At 38.8% G+C, this 17,999-nt stretch overlaps 1 protein-coding gene across 1 annotated transcript in view; it reads right to left on the reverse strand.

Annotated features, from left to right (window-relative positions):
• Positions 1–9,047: 9,047 nt before the first annotated feature.
• The window catches only part of LOC122540697 (cell death abnormality protein 1-like), a 17,415-nt gene continuing 8,463 nt past the window's right edge, over positions 9,048–17,999 (reverse strand). The window contains exons 3-7 of the mRNA XM_043676806.1: positions 14,990–15,086; positions 12,180–12,303; positions 11,492–11,688; positions 10,752–10,877; positions 9,048–9,284 (exon numbers count right to left, since the gene is read on the reverse strand). Coding sequence (XP_043532741.1) covers positions 9,066–9,284; positions 10,752–10,877; positions 11,492–11,688; positions 12,180–12,303; positions 14,990–15,086 — 763 coding nt within the window. The 3' untranslated portion in view covers positions 9,048–9,065. The remainder of the gene's footprint in view (positions 9,285–10,751; positions 10,878–11,491; positions 11,689–12,179; positions 12,304–14,989; positions 15,087–17,999) is intronic.

Raw genomic sequence — 17,999 nt, forward strand, 5'->3', positions numbered from 1 at the left:
GTTTCTACAAATATGAAATGACATTCAATATCCTATGTGTTATGTGTCACCTTTACAACTACTCTTCATTTCCAATACTCTGGGAGTGGTGTGAGACACTAAACTGACTCAAAATGATAATCTTTTCTAGCAATCATGTCTCACAAACTTGACTGAGGTTTTTAAAGAAGTAACAAAGAGGATTGATGAGGGCAGAGTGGTAGAAGGGATCTATATAGACTTCAGTAAGGCATTTGCGACAAGTTTCCCTGTGGGAGACTGCTAAGCAAAGTTAGATCTCGTGGAATATAGGGAGAACTAGCCATTTGGGTACAGAACTGGCTCAAAGGTAGAAGCCAGAGGGTGGTGGTGGAGGGTTGTTTTCAGACTGGAAGCCTGTGACCAGTGGAGTGCCACAAAGATCAGTGCTGGGTCCACTACTTTTCATTATTTATATAAATGATTTAGATGTAAGCTTAAGAGGTATAGTTAATAAGTTTGCAGATGACACCAAAATTGGAGGTGTAGTGAGCAGTGAAGAAGGTTACTTCGGATTACAATGGGATCTTCATCAGAGGAGCCAATGGGCTGAGGAGTGGCAGATGGAGTTTAATTTAGATAAATGCAAAGTGCTGCATTTTGGGAAAGCAAATCAGAGCAAATCACTTAATGGTAAGATCCTAGAGAGTGTTGCTGAACAAAGGGACATTGGAGTGCAGGTTCAAAGCTCCTTGAAAGTGGAGTTGCAGGTAGATAGGATAGTGAAGAAGGTATTTGGTATGCTTTCCTTTATTGGTCAGAGTACTGAGTACAGGAGTTGGGACGTCATGTTGCAGCTGTACAGGACATTGGTTAGGCCACTTCTGAAATATTGTGTGGAATATTCTGGCCTCCTTCTTATCAAAAAGATGTTGTGAAACTTGAAAGGGTTCAGAAAAGATTTACAAGGATGTTGCCATGGGTTGCAGGATTTAAGCTGTAGAGAGAGGTTGAATAGGCTGGGGCTGTTTTCTCTGGAGCGTCGAAGGCTGAGGGGTGACCTTACAGAGATTTATAAAATCATGAGGGGTATGGATAGGATAAATAGACAAAGTAGTTTCCCTGGAATGGAGGAGTCCAGAACTAGGGGGCATAGGTTTAGGGTGAGACGGGAAAGAGGAGAGGAATCAAGTGATTAGAGATGATATTTAGATTACTATTCAACTTTTGACTTAGCAAAATTGTGAGAATATGCTCCTCTTACCAATGTTGTAGAAAATTCCATACTTCATTCCTGCATGCAATAAATAAATTTAAACAAGTTCCTCAAAACTAAGTTAACATAAACACTTGCTAAATAAGTACATTTGTTTATTGGACTATACAGAAAATTAATAATGTAATAATTGTGAATGAGAACAATTAAAATTAACATTATAATAGATAAAAGTCTTTTTTTGACGTTTTCATCAGTTTAATTAATCACATTAATCCTCACATTGGAATTGAACCATCACTGGAGAGATACACAAAAAGTATTAATCTCAGATTTCATGTACCTGCCGGACAGGTAGAACACTCAGATGCCTGCTTTAATCCCCTGTGAGCCCCATAGGTACCAGGGCGACATTGTTTTGGAGTGATGCCATCATCACAATAGTAGCCTAGAGGGAAATAATAGCAATTTAATAATGTTCAACTTTTGGAAAAGTGTTATTCATTTGTTTTTCAATTTCCCTCTACTCCCCATGATCAAACAAGGTCAAAAATCACATGACACCAGGTTATAGTCCAACAGGTTTATTTGAAATTACAATCTTTCAAAGCCTCACTCCTTCTTCACGCACTAACACCTGAAGAAGGAGCAAGGCTCTGAAAGCTTGTGTTTTCAAATTAACTTGTTGAACCATAACCTGGCATTATGTGATTTGTGACTTTGTCCAACCCAGTCTGATACCGGCATCTCTGCATCGCGATCAAACTATTTTTTGGCAGCCTTGTGGTTTTTACAGTTTTCTAATTCTGGGCTTTGTGTGTAAGGTGGCAAATTCCATCACATCCCACTGGTCCCACAAGTTATAACTTACCCTTCTACAAAACAGAAGCAGTCTAACAAAATTGCTTGGAGTTGTTGAACAAAACATAAATCTTATTCAACCTTTACCAAAGCCATTGGATTTTTCCTGCTGTTGTCTATTACAACAATGTTTAAATTGCACATTTACACCAGTGTTTCCTTCTGGCTGGGATCCTTCCCATTGTTGAGCAAGATGCCATTGAGAAAGGGTGGAAGGGCTTGGAGTATATAATCAAAACTTTGATTTTCCAAATTGATTTTGTTTATATTCCCTTATATCTCATTATTGCCTGTTCATTTCCAACAGTATGTTTGGAGCCAGCAGTTCATGATGTAAGAAAAGAGATTAAGAAAGAAGGAAAAGACTGAGAGAAGTCTGCCAGTTGCTATTCAACACAGTAAATCAATAATATCATTTAAAATCTGTGCAATTTTGCCTCCTTGACCAAATCTAGTGTGTAAATATGAAAATCTATATATCTCGATGTGTAGTTCCTAGCTGTACATTTAAAAAATGCAATTTGAGGTCAAACACTCATCTTAAACTTAGATCTAATTTATAAGCAAACACAAAAGATGCCGAGGAAAAGACATTTCAACTTTATCATGAAATTTAGCAGATTCAAACTATCTGCTTTAGCACCTAATGACTTAGCTTCCTTTTAGAACAGTCTTTAGATTACTGAATGCCACAGCGAACATATCACTGTTTGGCCCAAACTCCATTAAAGCTGAATGTATTCACCCAGTCAAAGTTGGAAATAAAATGGAGTATTTACAGAATTCTGAAACGTCAAAATCAATGCAATAATCGATTAAAATTGAAAGAACTGTGGACGCTGTACATCAAAAGCAAGAACAGAAAATGCTGGAAAAGCTCAGCAGGTCTGGCAGCATCTCTGGAGAGAAGTCAGAGATAACATTTGGGGTCCAGTAACATGAGGAAGACTTCTGAAGCAAGGCCACTGGACCCAAGACATTAACTCTGATTGTTCTCCACAGATGCTGCCAGAGTTTCTGAGCTTTTCCAGCAATTTCTGTTTTTGTAACAATCAATTAATTGGAAAGAAAGCATTTAGTCACCTAAAGTGGTACTATTTCTCACGATTATCTAAATCTGATTTGAAAATGGTACCTGCTATGAAGATGAGAGGGTTAATAAATCCCCATTCTGTACATCATGAGTGGAACCCGACCTTGCATTAACAACACAATGCACACTTGGACATTGTTCCCACAGGGAAAGCAGGTAGATCAAATCCAGGAAACCCTGGTTTTATTTGAATCCATCTATGTTTTCATGTTGTCTGTTAGATGGTATGTGCAGATGGGGAAGGAGTGTCAATGGATGCAGGAGGAAAAACCTAAGGTTTTTCTGTATGTTCATATAATCAGTGTTAGTCATGTTACCCAAAGAAAACCAACTAGAAAATAATGCTGTGCAACAAAAAATAGGAGTAACGCTTGCAACTGATTGTTATATTTAAAGGAATAGAAGTAAAATTGGGTGGCATGTTGGCTCAGTGGTTAGCACTGCTGCCTCACAGCACCAGGGATCCTAGTTTGATCCCTGCCTCAGGTGACTGTCTGTGTGGAGCTTGCACATTCTCCCTGTTCCTATGTAGGTTTCTTCCGGATGCTCCGGTTTCCTCCCACAATCCAAAGAGGTACAGGTCAGGTGAACTGGCCATGCTAAATTGCCCATAGTGTTAGGTGCATTAGGGTAAATATAGGGTAGGGGGATGGATTATCCTCCAGAGAGTTGGTGTGGACTTGTTGGGCCGAAGGGCCTGTTTCCATGCAGTAGGAAATCTAATCTAAAAAGCTTTATGTAACAGAAAGCAATTTACTCCTGTTATAGATTCTCATGAATAAGAAACTAGTCAGGAAATAAAATAACTCTCAGCTTCTTACATCTCTTCTACAGTATGCTTAATCCCTTTTGAGCTTTCACATTCAATCCAGGGTTTATCCAAAAAAAAGTGACCAATCTTAGTCAAAGAAGATAAAAGGTCTGACCAGCAAACATACAATTAAATATTGTTTTTAATTTTTTGTCCAGTGGGCAAAAACAAGTGGGAAAAGATGTTGCCTTAAACCAAGGGACTGTAAAAGGTGGTGCTACAGTTTGTATAAAAAGCAAGTTACTGGAGCCCCTTGTGAGTTGTATCAACAATGCTGTTTAATTAAAGCTGTGAGGGAGGATGCTAGACACTTGTCCTCTGGATGTGTGTTTTGAGTAGTCTTGCTCAGTGACAGACTTTTGATTGCTTTTTCATCCAAGTGTGTGTTCAGGAGTGCTCGACATAGTAACAGCTTCTGGAATGGTTCCTATGCAAGTGTCTAAAGATTTGTATTTGGGCAATACAGCAAGAGTGTGCAGGCCACGTTAGAAAAAGTTCCAAAAAAAAATCTCTCTCGCTCTTCCTCCTGTGACTGTAGAGGTAAAGTAAAACTCTGAGCAGCTAACTGTACTGTCTGCAAATTCCCTTCTTAAAAAAAGGTGAGTAAAACTATCTTCAAAGAGATCAGAAGGGCAAAGTTTCAACCAATGAAACTTTAAGGAACAGCATGTCTGCAACCTCAAGTCCTCAGATAGTCAAAAAGAATCGAAAGGGAATTAAAGAAAAGCGTAACGTCAACACCTGTAATCCAGACTAATGTCAGAAATGTGCTTCGATGAATTTATTGTTTCTCCACCAGACATAACATTTTGGGTCATCTTGTCTTTTTGTGCATTTGTTCGTAATGCACATGGGAATTTAAGGAAAGGGATAGAGTTTAACTTAGAGTTGTTCAACCCAGTAATTCAACTTGTCTACTTTGTATCATTGGTTAAGAACTGTCTCATTGCAATAAATATTTAAACACATGTTTGATAAAAACCTGAATTAGGGAGTTAGGTAAAATTAGGAAATTCGGTGATTTAATCAAATATTCACATTTGTGATGACTGTAGGAATGGTGAGTCATGTGAATATGGGTAATGTTTTGTTTTCCTTAATTCTCTACTGTGGTTTGTCTGTAACAGTTTTGAAGATGGTGAATCTAGGCAATTATTAAGTTGTGGTCAGGGAAAGCTTTGCTTACAGCTATCTAAGAAATGTTGGGCTCCTGGTAAATTCCTAAATACAATTTTAAGTAGATTTAGTGTGCCAATACTGTTTTTGGAGATAGGAAATGCGAGTGCTGATAGTACAACTTGAGAAGTCAAATTGTTTGCAATGCAATTGTGAAATTATTTTGTTTTTCCATGCAATATAACCACGGACACTCTGTAGATTTCCATTGTTAAAGTTTAAATTCCAAGTTTACACACCAAATATATCTTATTTTGCAACTCATGGACAATATCATTGCTCCAAATGTTTGAATATTCCTGGCATATGTCATTAGAGTTCTGCTTTGTTAATTTATTTGCACAGTTCCTCTGTCCAACAAGATGCTTTAAATAAACCTTACCTAATGGGCATTGCTGGTTCCCAGGTGTAGAACTGTTGCTAGCTTCTGGACAGATATATCCAAGTGCACACGAAAAGCAAGATGATGATCCATGATGGCTGTAAGAGCCAGCTGGGCAAGGCTCTGGGGGCTGGTTCGCCCAGGGGCAGTAAAACCCAGCAGGACAAAGTTTACAAGAAACCTCTCCCCCTGCATAATAATTACATAGTCCAAAATCAAATATCACAAAACTTCTGTTCAACACAGAAACAACAGCTGTAGCCTTTAATGATACTTGATTTTTTTTCATATATTGTTTATGTATTAACTGCAGTTAGGAGGATACAAGCATCATGTTACTGATTACTTTCAGCTTACTGAGGCTTTGAACTTCACCATGAACTTATTCTCTCATCACTCAAGATACAAAAGACAAATTATAGTCAGCAGAAGGACCTTGATGCTAATGTGAACCTATGATTTGAGGGCAATCAAGTATTGCTTTTCTTCAATATGCAGAATTAACTTTAGAGTACAAAGGGTTAATTGTACTTATCAATATATGACCTTTTGCTTTATAGAGTCATAGAGATGTACAGCACGGAAACAGACCCTTCGGTCCAATTCGTCCATGCTGACCAGATATACCAACTCAATCATGTCCCACCAGCTAGCACTCGCCCCATATCCCTTCAAACCCTTCCTGTTCATATACCCACCAGATGCCTTTTAAATGTTGCAATTGTACCAGCCTCCACCACTTCTTCTGGCAGCTCATTCCATACATGTACCACCCTCTGCGTGAAAAGGTTGTCCTTAGGTCTTTTATATATCTTTTCCTTCTCACCCTAAACCTATGCCCTCTAGTTCTGGACTCCGCTACATCAGAGAAAATACTTTGTCTATTTATCCTATCCATGCCCCTCATGATTTTATAAACCTCTTTCAGGTCACCCCTCAGCCTCTGATGCGCCAGGGAAAACAGCCCCAGCCTATTCAACCTCTCCAAATAGGTCAAATCCTTCAACCCTGGCAACATCATTGCAAATCTTGTCTGAACCCTTTCAAGTTTTACAACATCTTTCCTATAGGAAGGAGACCAGATTTGCACGCAATATTCCAAAAATGACCTAACCATTGTCCTGGACAGCTGCAACATGACCTCCTAACTCCTGTACTCAATACTCTGACCAATAAAGTAAAGCATACCAAATGCCTTCTTCACTATCCTATCTACCTGTGATTCTATTTTCAAGGAGCTTTGAGCCTGCACTCCAAGACCTCTTTGTTCAGCAACACTCCCCAGGATTTTACCATTAAGTGTATAAGTACTGCTCTGATTTGCTTTTCCAAAATGCAGCATCTCATATTTATCTAGGCAATCAGTTGAAGTTACATGAACTTACCCAGACTGTAATAGCCAGGTAGGCAGTTTTCACCAGTCATGTTGGTAAATGCACACTGTTGACCAGCTGGGCATTGAACACATTGCTTGAATAAAAACAGAAGAAGGTATGTATCCTTCAATCTGATCAGGACACAGTAAGTCAGAAATAATTTAAATAACCAGTTGAAGTTAATGACTTTTAAACAAGTTATTGGAACTCGTTATGTGTTGTATCTACAACTATAGATATATTATGTTGCCTTATTCAAACAGTGGGGGATGATGGTAGATACCATGTCTCTTTAGAGGTGTGTTCAGGGCAGCTTTGCTCAGTGACAGACTTTTGATTGGCTTTTCATTCAGGATCAATTATATGTGTTCAGTGCATTGGTACCACTGTAATGATGCACAAAATGTTGGACCACTACAAATCTGCAGCACAAAATGCCGAAATGTTGATTTCAAGTCCAAGATACTTTATGTTTTTCAGTGATACTGCACAGCAATGTAAAGGGAAGAGTTAGGTCCCTCTAAATGCAAGAGAACAAAAGATTCGACCATGACATCGCCCCATTCTCACACAACATGCCCACTTAATGGCAATCTGGCTAGGGTCATGTTCTTTCCTCAACCAGCAAGTGTCTGGTTTTCAGTGAGTGGACAACTGAACAAAGAAAACAAGAGAATTAGAAGATAAGTTTGAGGCTTCCTTAAAAGGACAATATATACTTTCAAGAAAGAAAGGACATGAAGAAAACAAAATTTAACGAAAGGATAGTCTTTCATGTTAAATATTACATTGCAACCTCCATATAATCCTAAACTGTTACCACAACTTTAAAAGACAGCTAGAAAACATGTGAATAAATGGCAGCCTTGTTAATGACAACATTTACTGAGATATTGATTCATTCCTCATGCAGGAAAATTACTTACCTAAGCATTCATTCAGAAAAGCGTTAATGTTACAGTTTTATATTTTTTAGCCAGCGTTGCAGTAGATCCACTATTGCAATATTGAATAAAATCATATTAAAGATAAAGAATGCCTTCTGGATATATTCAAAATCTAAGTCCCTTTTCAGTGTGGAAAACTATTTTTCAACATGTACACAAGGGTAGTGCAGTTTTCATGATTCTACTCCTTGTGATAATATTAGCAGAAATCTAGGTTAGTATTGGACATAACCAGCTTTCTATTCGCCTCAGGAGTTTTGTGCTACTTGATTGACAACAACCCAGCATTGAAAAGTAAAAGTAGCCTTGGTGTGCACACTTTATAATAATAACTCAGCAAAAAATATATTTGAATAAACATCCCCTGATATTTTATTGAATAAAACACTTCATTTGCAATAATAAGCCATTCAGTCTACAAGCTGCACTGAGTTTACTAATCTCAGACACAGTAGTTATTGGGAAGCCATAATTACTCTTTGGGTTCTTATCCTCACTGCTAAACCATAGTTTACTGTCATGTGTGAATGTTGGCTAAGGCCATGGCCATACTTGACTGTGTTGCCCTACAAAATCAAATAACAATCTGTCATTTTCTGTCAATGTTTCACAGTAAGTGCTCGGATGGAACACCTGAGGATTGTTAACAGCTATGGCCAAAGAGAGAATGTCTTTGGAATATGAAAAATTGGAATAAAAGGCCAGTGTGAATTTTGAAGAAACAAGTTGTCATGCCAATTACAATGTAGTCAGAAGTACTGGGTAATGTCAAAATTACTTTGCCACCGTGGGCGGCACGGTGGCACAGTGGTTAGCACTGCTGTCTCACAGCGCCAGAGACCCGGGTTCAATTCCCGCCTCAGGTGACTGTGTGGAGTTTGCATGTTCTCCCCGTGTCTGTGTGGGTTTCCTCCGGGTGCTCCGGTTCCCTCCCACAGTCCAAAGATGTGCAGGTCAGGTGAATTGGCCATGCTAAATTGCCCGTAGTGTTAGGTAAGGGGTAAATGTATGGGTTGGTGGCAGGTCAGTGTGGACGTGTTGGGCTGAAGGGCCTGTTGGTTAATTTTTCACTTCTTTCCTACCTAATTGTCCAAATGTTTAGGTACAATACCCATATACCAATCTAACTTGTTACAAACAAGACTTTCAGTTTTCTTTTTGGATCTTTTTAATGCATTCACAAAGGATATAATAAACATTTCTGAGAGTATAACAAAGGCAGGAGAATCATCTTAGCTAAACATGTCAACGCCTCTTCAGACTCACTGTAAATCCAGCATTGGCAAAGGTTCCTGGCAGGCAGGCAATTTGAAGAGCCTCAAAGCGTGAAGGACAAGCATAGCCAGGCTGACATTGTGTGCATGTCACAGCTCCACCTGAACTGTAAAATCCCATTGAGCAAGGCTTCACAATGGACTCCGTGATCGAGGGGCACTCATATCCAGGTGGGCACACTGTACATTCCTAATCAGACATCAAAGCCACAGATCATTGATATACATGACAATTCTCACATTTCACATTCTGTTGTCTTTATATGTTATGTTACATTTAAGAAATTTAACTTATGTTACATTTAAGAAATTTAACTTAAGTCAGATACAGAATCATTTATCCTTGCCTATTATGTCCTAACCTGTCAGCTTCTTTGACTGAGTTAGACATGCTGACATTGGATCAGTAAAAATAATTTAAAATAGAGAATGACTAGACAATTATGCATGAAAGTATTTCATTGATAAGAAAATGCTGAGGTACATTTGGCCAAGCATGAGTTACATTGAGTTTTTTGGAGGATTTCTTGCCACTAGATTTCTCACTGTATCTCACCAAACTCATTAACCACTTATTTCACCTCTTTGGCACCTCATAATCTGATCCCATCTCCATTTTACCAAGCAGAACACCCTTAACTACAAGAACCTGTTCATTGCTAATGTAAAAATGGTTTATTAGAAAAAATATTAACCTGTTGAGGAGTAATCTTTGTTCTATAATTTATAGCTGTGTATTGTTAAAAGATCATTTCATTTCCATATGTTACTTGATCAGTATTTAATCTGATCCAGTAGTTTCATACATGGGTAGCATATTACTTTCTGCTTTTGGAGGTAATCAGAAAGGTGATGGTCATTCATTAAACCTTTGGCTTCAGTTAGGGCCTAGTGATTAAATTGGGTATTCTTTCCATAAAGACAGATGGATAAAATACAGATTTATTTCCACAAAGAATGTGGTCTACCTAAAGAGTCACAGTTTAGATAGAAAAAAACTAGTAGTGTACCAAAACTGTTCCAAATAACCATCGTACTATAAATACTTGCCAATTAATTAAACTCTTGAAACAAACTACGATTAAATTCCAGAGTACTGCACAAAGGAAGCATTCTTTAAAACTTTCTTTTCTGCTGTATTTCAAAACTTGGTGTCATGGAAACCCCAAAGGAGTATAATGGAGCTCAGACAAATTTGAGTGGAGCAAGACATTAGTGCAATGTCAGTACAATGGGGTAATATGATGCAGACTAGCAATCACATTTTCCCTGCATTGACCTTTCACTTCCTGGCCAATGTTGAGAGCTCTGTACGGTTGAGAAAGGCCTTATGGGAGGGTAAAATTTGAGTCAATTTAATATGTGTTCACATTACGGATCAGCAAGCCACAAATTGGAACAATGTTAGTTAAAGTTTGCGAACAGGCTACTAATAATCTTTGCCACCAGAGCATGTCCATTGTTATAATTTGCAGTTTGCTGATCAATAATATAAACACACATTAAATTGACCTCCAATTTTAACCTCCTGCAGCTTGTGAGGCCCTTCTCAATGGTCTGTGTTTTGGTGGACTGACATGACAGGAGTTATTTACTGAAATGTTTCAGTAGAGAAAATGTTTTATGACAAAAAAAAAGTTATTAAATGTTGCCTTACAGCTTGCTGCCCCACAGAGTAACTCCCAGGCTGGCAGGGAATGGTATTATTGGTATTGGTCGTAGGACAGGCCTTTCCAGCAGGACACAATGTGCAAGCCTTTTGAAGTCCAGTGGAGAAGGTGCCCTGGAATGAAAAACAGAACAAAGAGCTTTTATAATTACATGTTGTTTGTTAGGGCTTTGCTCAGTGACAATCTTGATGGAGACTCACTGGGACAGAACTAGGAATAAGCACAGTCCAGGGAATTCCAGCTTTGGATTCTGTAATCTTTTATTGGATCACTCTATCATTCTAAGATGTATTGGTTACATTATAGCCTCCTGATAGCTTCAATGCAGATAAGGAGCAATCCACACCAAAACCTCAGCTACCTTCTTACTGTTGACCACTATCTCCTGGTTACATAAAATATCCTTCAAACTCATATTGTTGACTTCATCTGAACCTTGGGTTATCCTGCTCTGAAATGGCTGTTCTCCATTTCCAATGATGAACCCAAATGAACACCTTGCCAGCTCTGAATGTTTCACTGACACTTTCCCCAGCAGTTAGCAGGATGCCAACATGGGAGACAAATGCCCACCATCTCACCACGCCTTTGCCATCCTGAACAGGCTTGCTTGAGTTTCTAACTTCTAATCTTTACCAATCAAGAGAAACCTTATGAAAAGGTTACAGTTTTCTCAGGTTCCCTGTAAGGGAGCAGCATTCTAGATAGTTAGTGTCATCAGGCATACCTTAGGACATTGGGTATTTTGGCTTCCATCTTTCTGAGGACATTGCCACCCAGCAGGGCAAGCTCTACAAGTTGCAAATCCAGTGTAGGCATAGTGTCCAGGGAGACATGCAATCTTGATGTCCAGTTTGGTGTCTGGGCAGTAATATCCAGCTGGACATACTGTACAGTGAGACTGACCTCCCACAGAGTATGAACCTGTAATTAAAAATCTAATGATAGAAGCGAGTTCAGAGACAGAAACAAATATTCCTTTTGATCCTTATATTGCCTTGCATTCGATAGCACTGATCACTCCCATAAACATCCCCTTGTCTGAAGATCAGATATATGCCTACACTGTTCAATGTCTAATAAATTGATAGCATTAATGAGAACATCACAATGTAATCCCTTTTAATGTCAACTTTAATGAATATCATTCACATTTACTTTATGCACTGATTTGTGACAGCAAACTGATAACACTTCAGTGCGGTAAATACAGATCAACTGCACCCTATCTTCAAGTCTTCTATTTTGAAATAAAGTTTCTGTTGAAATAACTAATTGCTGAGAATTATAACAGAAATGAAATATTACACCATTATTTTCCACTGTCTAACAATATATTTGAAATTTTAATATTTTTGTCTAAATGTACCCGTTAGCATTCAAGGCATAAAAGCAAAAATGCTTTACATAAATACCTGGCAAGCACTGAACATCTTCGGCTTTTGTGGTATTGGAACAGGCGTAGCCAGGCCGACACATTGTACAATTCTGTTGTCCACTGGTAGAGTAGGAACCAACAATACAGGGCACAGGAATTGACTAAGATTTTAAAAGAAAAGAATGACATATTTATTTCATCTGTTCACTTATACAGGCAATATCAAATTACAGTGAAAGTGTTTTTGTTTCCTCTAATTCATTTTTGAAAAAAAATGTTTGATGTGGACAGTGTTTAGGTGGCACATTTCTGTATTTTCTTGTTTGGAGGAGGAAGTAGGGCCTTGCAACATTAACCGAGGGACTGTTATTTTATTAAATAGAGTGGAAGCTAATAGCATTGACTGACCATGGGCTTGGAGGGAGAGTAGAGCACTCTGTTGAAATAGCAGTTAGAGTTTCTGTTGTGTTGATATTAAATTCAGCAGGAGCACATAAGAAAAGTGCTAGCATGAGCTGGACACATTGTAGGACTAGGCACACTTTCATAGATGTTTCAACTCATGATTCTTAATAGGTTTTGTTTAAACATTACCTTGTAGTTTCATCTTCTGAAAATTATGTAATTGGATGTGAGCATAAGAGTTACAGTTAGTAAATTTGCTGACGACACCAAAATTGGAGATGTAGTGGACAGCAAAGAAGGTTACCTCAGATTACAACAGGATCTTGATCAGATGGGCCAATGGGCTGAGGAGTGGCAGATGGAGTTTAATTTCGATAAATGTGAGGTGCTGCATTTTGGGAAAACAAATCTTAGCAGGACTTATACACTTAATGGTAAGGTCCTAGGGAGTGTTGCTGAACAAAGAGACCTTGGAGTGCAGATTCATAGCTTTTTGAAAGTGGAGTCGCAGGTCGATAGGATAGTGAAGAAAGCGTTCAGTATGCTTTCGTTTGTTGGTCAGAGTATTGAGTACAGGAGTTGGGAGGTCATGTTGCAGCTGTACAGGACATTGGTTAGGTCACTTTTGGAATATTGCATCAATTCTGGTCTCCTTCCTATCAGAAAGATGTAGTGAAACTCGAAAGGATTTACAAGGATGTTGCCAGAGTTAGAGGATTTGAGCTATAGGGAGAGGTTGAACAGGCTGGGGCTGTTTTTCCTGAAGCATCGGAGGCTGAGGGGTGATCTTTTAGAACTTTATAAAATCATGAGGGTCATGGATAGGATAAATGGACAGAGTTTCTTCCCTGGGGTCCAGAAATAGAGGGCATAGGTTTAGGGTAAGAGGGAAAATATATAAATGAGACCTAAGAGGCAACTTTTTCACACAGAGGGTGGTGCGTGTATGGAATGAGCTGCCAGAGGAAGTGGTGGATGCTAGTAAGATTGCAACATTTAAAAGGCATCTGGATGGGTATATGAATAAGAAGAATTTGGAGGGATATGGGGCGGGTGCTGGTAGGTGGGACTAGATTGGGTTGGGTTAGGATATCTGGTCAACATGGACGGGTTGGACTGAAGGGTCTGTTTCCATGTTGTACATCGCTGTGACTCTATAACTCTATGTAATTGGAGACTTCCATTAAGAAAAATAGCAACATAATCTAAAATAATTTTTGGCAACAAAATAATAGTTAATCAAAAGTGAAAATGAGGATATTTAATCTTGTCTTCATAAAATACGCATCATTTCCATTTCTGAGTTAATTAAAAAGTATGCCAAAAAAGTATAAAATATCATTTCACTCCATTAGCAATATCTTTGCTTCCTTCAAGTTCAAAGACAAGCTTAATCTTAAATTTATTATTGAGAAAATAACAATGATGGAGTGGTGAAAAGTATACTTCTTACTAGTTTGAGGAAATCAATTCATGGGATTTGGGTATGACTTGCTGGGCCAGTATCTATTAACCATCCTTCATTATCCTGGGGATGATGGCAATGAGCTGCCATCTTGAACCACAATATTCCTTGGGGTGTAACGGCAGCTCTTGTGCTGTTAGGGAGGGAGTTCTAGGATATTAACAGAGTTACAGTGAAGGATCAGTGACATTGTTCCAAATTAGGATGGTGTGTGGCTTGAAAGAAAACTTGCAGATGGTATCTTTATTTAATATAGAGTGAGGAGGAATTTCCAATCACAGAGGTGGGGAAACTCAGCCAACAAGAATTCTTTTTGAAATTGCTTGATTTATGGATCTTGCAGGGTGAACTGAAACGTAATTGGTGGTTTCCGTTCAGTTGACTATACTGCACTTATAATACAAGGTGAATGAATGGATGATCATGTGAGCGAGTTGGATTGGTGGCAAGAAGAAATTAAAACAAAAGGCTTTCACAGATCCATATGTAAAGATGTTGGGATGTGGGGAATTATATTCTCTTGGATATAGTTGAAGCTATTTGTCATTTACAGTCAACAAACAGCAATGTGTATTGAATTAGTGCTGAGAGCTTCCTGATAGTTTCTCTGTGCTGCACACATTGAGCAGCTGAGGCCTGTGTAAGAATGTTGAACAAAGAGGCACTTCATAAATGTTCAGCAATTTTTGTGTGCCATGAAAATATATTGACAAATTGGTCTAGAGTACTTAGAGATGAGATGCTATGATAATGTAATATCTACTAAAATATTCAGACAACAAAATCGAAACCAGCCTTATGACTTATACTTTCAATATGTTTATAAAATTGTAATTATTGGAACTATATAGCTAGCTGTTGGCATTTTACTTTGTTGTGTGTGTTGTGTGGGATAAATAAATCTAAATGCTGTCTAATTTGGAATTACTTTAGGTGGAAAAGTGACAAATACAAGTACTGAATAATGATTTACTTACTGATGTATGTGGGCAGGCACTTCCAGGAGGGCACAGGCTACACAAGGTGGATCCTTCCAAGCTGTATGTACCAATTGGACATTTTTTTGGTAAAATTCTAAAACAAAACACACATAAGCAGGAAAATTATCCCACTTTCCCCTGTAATACTTCAGAGAATGTTGTATTCTTCATAAATTTGAAATATCAATGAAATGGATTGGGATTTTTCTATTTTCCATACTGAAGCTTAAACTTTCCACTTTTGGTGCACCATGATTCAGAAAATCTCAATGAATGGTAGGTGGTTCTTGGAACAATTGGCAACATCAACCAAATTAACAAAACATAGTGACCTCCTGGCATAAAGATTGCCAACTATTGGGAACTTAGAGGGTGGAAACTCAATGGGCTCATCTTTTTGAATTACCTAAAAGAAAGGGCTGAGTAAAATGGCATAAAGGCAAATGAGAAAACAGAGTTGCAAATGTAAACATTTTGCACATCAGCGCTCATGCGGATGCATAGCTCTCTTAATCGTGGATAGCAGTTTTATGCTGGTGCTGTTCTGAGTGTACTTGACCATCAATGAGATAGTAATGAGAGCAATTAGGATTATGGTTTCCCATCATCTCACGGCCTCCTTCGAATAGGATTATGTGTTTTGGAATTGTTGCAACTACCTGCTGTCAGAAATGAGAGCAGAAAAACAGTTGGGAATGAAATTGGGGATTAATATTTATATATTAATTGAGTGTTTACTTGTGTTCAGGTATTGGGCTTTGAATTGACATTCATTTGTACCCCAATTAACTGAAGCTGCTGTGGCCCCCTGCGCCTAATCTTTGGCTAACTGGTGACAAGGACTCGGGTAAACCAGAGGACCTCCTTGTTGAACTGTTCATGGGCCCAGCCATTAACATGTCCAGGCAGTAGGCAATTCAGTTTGGTTTGATTGTCTACCTGCACTTGCATATTGGGAATGGTGTGCTGCCTACCTGATACCTGAGCCAAGGATGTCTTGGAGAGGGTGCAAGATATTCTGAGAGGGGAGAGTTACTACCTGGAGGTCGTTGCTCATGTTGATACTGACAACATAGGAAAGGAAAGGGATTAGGTTCTGCAGCGAGGATATAACAAACTAGCAGGAAGCTAAAAGGTAGGTTCATTGGGACCTCTTCATGGGTAGAAATAACCTGAATAAGAGGGAAGGGCTCCTCTGAAATTGGAAGGGAACCAAATATCCTTGCAGGGAGATTGGCTCATACTACTCAGTGGGCTTTAAACTAATAATAGGGGGAGGAAACCAAAACGATAGAGAGAAAAGGCTGAGGCTGGAACAGTAAGTAAGGGGTGCAAATCAAATGGTTAAGATAGGCAAAAGCTTAATAGAGAATGAAAAAGACTGATAAATTAAGCTGCATTTACTTCAATGCAAGAGGCCTGACAGGTAAGGCAGATGAACATAGGGCATGGTTGGGAATATGGGATTGCAATATCATAAATATTACAGAAACCTGGCTCAGGGCTGTTCGGGACTGGCAGCTTAATGTTCTGGAGTATAGATGCTATTGGGTGGATAGAAAGGGAGGCAAGAGAAGAGGAGGAGTGTCATTTTTGGTTGGAGACCGCTTAAATTGTGTTTAGGGAGGATATTCCTGGGAGATTGTCCAGTGAGGTTATTTGGGTGGAACTGAGAAATAAGAAAAGGAAGATCACCTTGTTGGAATTGTATTAGAGTTCCACCAGTAGTCAGCAGGTAACTGAGAAGCAAATATGGAAGGAGATGTTAGATATCTCTAAGAATAATAGGGTTGTAATGGTAGGGGACTTTAGCTGTTAAAAAATTGCCTGGAACTGTCATTGCTTTGAGGGCTTGGATGGGGAGGAATTTGTTAAGTATGTACAAGAAATCTTCTTTATTCAATATGTGGATGTATCCACTAGAGAAGTACCCATGGTAGACCCTCTATTGGGAAATAATGCAGTGTCAGTGGAAGAGCACTTTGGGGCAAGTGATCATCATTCTATTAGTTTTAAAATATTTATGAAAAGGGATAGAACTGATCAAAATGTTAAAGTTTTAACGAGTAAGGCCAATTTTGAAGGTATGAGGTAGGAACTTTCAAGGTTGATTGAGGTGGTGCTACTCACAGATAAAGCAATGATTGAGAAGTGGGATGTCTTTAAAAATGAGATAACGAGATCTCAGAAAAAGTATGTTCTTGTTAGCGTAAATGGCAAGGCTGTTAAATATAGGAAATGCCGAATGATTAGAGAAATTGAGGCTATGGTCAAAAAAAAGAAGGAAGCATATGTTATGCATAGATGGCTGAGTGAATCCTGAGAGGAGTTTAAGGGCAATAGAAGTATGCTTAAGAGGGAAATCAGCAAGGCAAAAAGGAGACATGAGATAACTTTGAAAATAGAGTTAAGGAGAATCCAAAGAGATTCTAAAAGGACTGTTAGGGGAAAGGAGTACAACAACAAGAGATGGATGAGATACTAAATGAATATTTTGTGTCAGTATTTACTATAGAGAAGGATATGGAACCTACAGTACTTGGGAGAATAAACAGTGATGTCTTGAAGAGAGTCCATTACAGAACAGCAGGTGCTGGAGGTCTTAAAACATGTAAAAATTGATAAATCCCCTGGACTTGATCAGATATTTCCCAAACTTTGTGGAAGGCTCTGGAAGAGATTGTTGGTTCCCTTGCCGACATACCTGTACATCGACAGCCACAGGACCAATGCCAGAAAACTGGACATTGACTAATGTGGTGCCACTATTTAAGTAAGGATGTAAAGAAAAGGCAGGAAACTGTAGACCAGTGAGCCTTATTCTGGATTAGTGGTGCTGGAAGAGCACAGCAGTTCAGGCAGTATCCAGGAGTTTCGAAATCGACGTTTTGGGCAAAAGCCCTTCATCAGGAATAAATGCAGTGAGCTTGGAGCGTGGAGAGATAAGCTAGAGGAGGGTGGGGGTGGGGAGAAAGTAGCATAGAGTACAGTAGGTGAGTGGGGGAGG

The sequence above is a fragment of the Chiloscyllium plagiosum genome, chromosome 35 (genome assembly GCF_004010195.1).
Source record: "Chiloscyllium plagiosum isolate BGI_BamShark_2017 chromosome 35, ASM401019v2, whole genome shotgun sequence".
In the NCBI taxonomy this organism is placed as follows: domain Eukaryota; kingdom Metazoa; phylum Chordata; class Chondrichthyes; order Orectolobiformes; family Hemiscylliidae; genus Chiloscyllium; species Chiloscyllium plagiosum.